Source organism: Austrofundulus limnaeus, unplaced genomic scaffold, assembly GCF_001266775.1.
Source record: "Austrofundulus limnaeus strain Quisiro unplaced genomic scaffold, Austrofundulus_limnaeus-1.0 Scaffold236, whole genome shotgun sequence".
NCBI lineage: Eukaryota > Metazoa > Chordata > Actinopteri > Cyprinodontiformes > Rivulidae > Austrofundulus > Austrofundulus limnaeus.
Window position 1 is genome coordinate 403,947 of NW_013952638.1, and position 3,177 is coordinate 407,123.

A 3,177-nucleotide genomic window follows, 5' to 3' on the forward strand; every position below is an offset into this window, starting at 1 on the left:
TCTGACATAATTACACTTTGTGTAGCTGGTTGATTTGATTTTTTACCTTTTCTGACATTTAAAAAATTTGCTCAAAATTTGCATTAAAACTAGATGGAAACACAGCTAGTCTCTCCAGTGTGTCCTGGGTCTTCTCCCAGTTGGACATGCCTAAAGCACTAGAGGCATCCAGGAGGCGTCCTAACCCGAACCACCTCAACTGGCTCCGCTCGATGTGGAGGAGCAGRGGCTCTACTCTGTCCCTCCTGGATGACTGAACTTCTCACCCTAAGGGAGAGTCCAGCTACCCTGTCYAGAAAACTCATTTTGACTGCCTTATCTGAGATCTTGCTCTTTTGGTCACTACCCAAAGTTTGTGAGCATGTTTGAGAGTAAGAATATGGACCAACCGGTAGAGAGCTTTGCCTTAAAGCTCAGCTCACTTTCTACCACAATAGACCAGTAGAGTCCGCAATATTACAGAAGACGCACCAATCTATTTGTCAGTCTCATGCCCTATTTCCCCCACTTATTTATTACATTGTATCAGTGTATGTTTAACTGAARTGAAATACAGTGCATAGTAGTTTGCTGTTTTACAGCATTTCCAGCATATTTCTGATGCCTTTCAGACATAATTTTTTTTCCAAAATCCTGATCTCAAACATTCGTCTCAGCAGGCTTACCTCAGGAGGTTCTACAGTCTGAACCTCCAGGAGCACCGAGGTGGAGCGAGGAGGATCAGGTCTGCATCTGCTATGGAGGAAAAGATCCGAAAGATGCAGAGCTTCTTTGGTCTGAGAGAAACTGGAAGCCTGGACTCTCACACGTTGGACGTGATGAGAAAGCCCAGATGTGGCGTTCCAGATGTGGACAACTTCAGCTTTTACCCCTATAAGCCTAAATGGAACAACCACACCATCACATACATGTAAGAGAGATGTTGTGGATTTCTTTTCATTGTTTCTTGTAAACTACTGATGTGGAATTAATTGCGTCTGAAGCTTTGTGTGTTTTACTTCTTTTTTTTTTATTCACAGGGTTTCACAGTACACTCCAGACATGAGTGGAGAGGAAGTGGAGAAGGCTTTTCGTTTGGCCCTAAAGATGTGGAGCGATGCAACTCCACTGAGGTTCATCAGAGTCAACCACGTCAACGCTGACATCATCCTCTCCTTTGCACGCAGAGGTAAACCAGAAAAACTAATTATTACAAGCTTTCTCTTTCATAAAAACTGGACGCTTGTTGCAGTTTTCCTTCTTTGWATGAGGACATGTCTGTTTCTGTAGCTCATGGAGATTTCTCTCCTTTCGACGGAGCCGGTGGAGTGCTGGCTCACGCCTTTCAGCCAGGAGAGGGGATTGGCGGAGATGTGCACTTTGATGAGGATGAAACTTGGACTTCAGGAGGACAAGGTTGGTTTTCTAAGAATGCGACTTTAACTCTGAGAGAAATGTTATTTTCATACCATGACCCTGAATTTTAAACATTGCATCACTTTTGAATAAACGTGTCACAGTACTTACAGATCAAACTATTGTTGTCTGTCTTGTATATCGTACTCCTGGCACAGTCCAGTTAGTCCAGTTCTCAGCATCATTTGCAGGCATACTAATGTAGATGTTTTTTTGTTGCTGTATTTCAGGTTACAGCCTGTTTGCTGTCGCAGCTCATGAACTCGGTCACTCTCTGGGTTTGACTCACTCGTCGGACCCCTCTGCTGTCATGTACCCCAATTACAGGCACCGCAGCAGTACACAGTACTCTCTGTCCTCTGATGATGTCCAGGGGATCCAAACTCTATACGGTAAGGGACATTTTAAATGGCCTTAAAAGTTGAAGTGAGGTTTTAAATCGGTTCCACAATAAACACAATGTCCTTCATGTTGCCATTTCTCAGGGAAACCCAACAAAAATGCTGAAACCAAGCCGAGTGCTCCTAAAAAATGCGACCCCGTGTTTTCTTTCGACGCGGCAGCAGTAATCAAAAATGAGATCATTTTTTTTAAAAACAGGTACAAAGTGAAACACTGTAAACAATTATTAAAAAACATCATAAACACTGTTAAACTGAAACTGTTTGTTTTAGAAACATGTGGATGAGAACAACAAAGTCAACGTATTGGAATCGCCTGAGAGAAGGGCCCATCAGTTCCTTCTTACCCGACATTCATTCTCCTGTCGATGCTGCTTARGACGTCCCGGCCAAAGGCGTGGCGTACATTTTCACCGGTAGAGTATTGGGCCGTGTCAGCGTGARGAGGCTGGGTTTCCAGCAGCAGAACAGTGTTAAGCCCAAATTACAGCCTTCAGAGTCTCACTGAGTTTGGCAGTGTTTGTGGTGTGGTTTTGTTTTTTTTTGTTTTTTTGTGTGTGTGTATGTGTATGTGTGTGTGTGTTTTTGTAGACATTCATGCACACGGCTGTTTGATTTCAGGTTACAAGTACTGGGTGGTTCAAGAGCTGAAGATGAAAAGTCGTTCCGGCAGCATCTACGAGTTTGGTTTCCCCTCCAGAGTCAGGCAGGTGGATGCTGCAGTTCATATCCCTGAACATGGAAAAACCATCTTCTTCACAGGACAGTTTTACTACAGGTGACTCATTAAACACTCAATTTGTTTCATACATTGGGGTGCAAAAGTTTGGGCAGCCTTGTCAATTTTCCTGATTTACCTTTGTAAATCATTAATTGTTTGGATAAAAAAATAATAATTAAATATATCGTTTAGGGGACAAATACAGTGATATTTGAAAAGTGAAATGAAGTTTCTATGATTTACAGAAAGTGTGCAATAATTGTTTAAACAAAATTAGGCAGGTGCGTAAGTTTGGGCACCATAAAAAACATAACTCAATATTTAGTAGATCCTCCTTTCGCAGAAATAACAGCCTCTAAATGATTTCTATTGACAGAACACAGGCAGGAAAAAACCCAGGGTGCAGGCGAAGTTCAAAAAGAAACAAATAGGCTTTAATAATAACTGAAAAGGCTGACAAAGCAGCTCAAAACTCATTTGCTTGGAACAGAGGAAAAACACACGGGCACACAGACAGAACAGGAAACACTGATCTGACAAACACTAATGACAAGACAGAATATAAAGCAAACTAATTAAGAATTATCAGAAGAGTCGTCCAAGAGCCAAGGAGCACTTGTGGAGAGCTTCAGAAAGACCTGGAATTAGCAGGTACGATTG

The 3,177-nt window shown here is 42.1% G+C and overlaps 1 protein-coding gene across 1 annotated transcript in view; it reads left to right on the top strand.

The window, feature by feature from the left end:
• mmp20a (matrix metallopeptidase 20a (enamelysin)) overlaps positions 1–3,177 on the top strand; it is an 8,887-nt gene that overhangs the window by 1,900 nt on the left and 3,810 nt on the right. Inside the window, 7 exon segments of the mRNA XM_014019942.1 lie at positions 660–910; positions 1,020–1,168; positions 1,270–1,395; positions 1,626–1,787; positions 1,881–1,995; positions 2,070–2,212; positions 2,418–2,574. Coding sequence (XP_013875396.1) covers positions 660–910; positions 1,020–1,168; positions 1,270–1,395; positions 1,626–1,787; positions 1,881–1,995; positions 2,070–2,212; positions 2,418–2,574 — 1,103 coding nt within the window.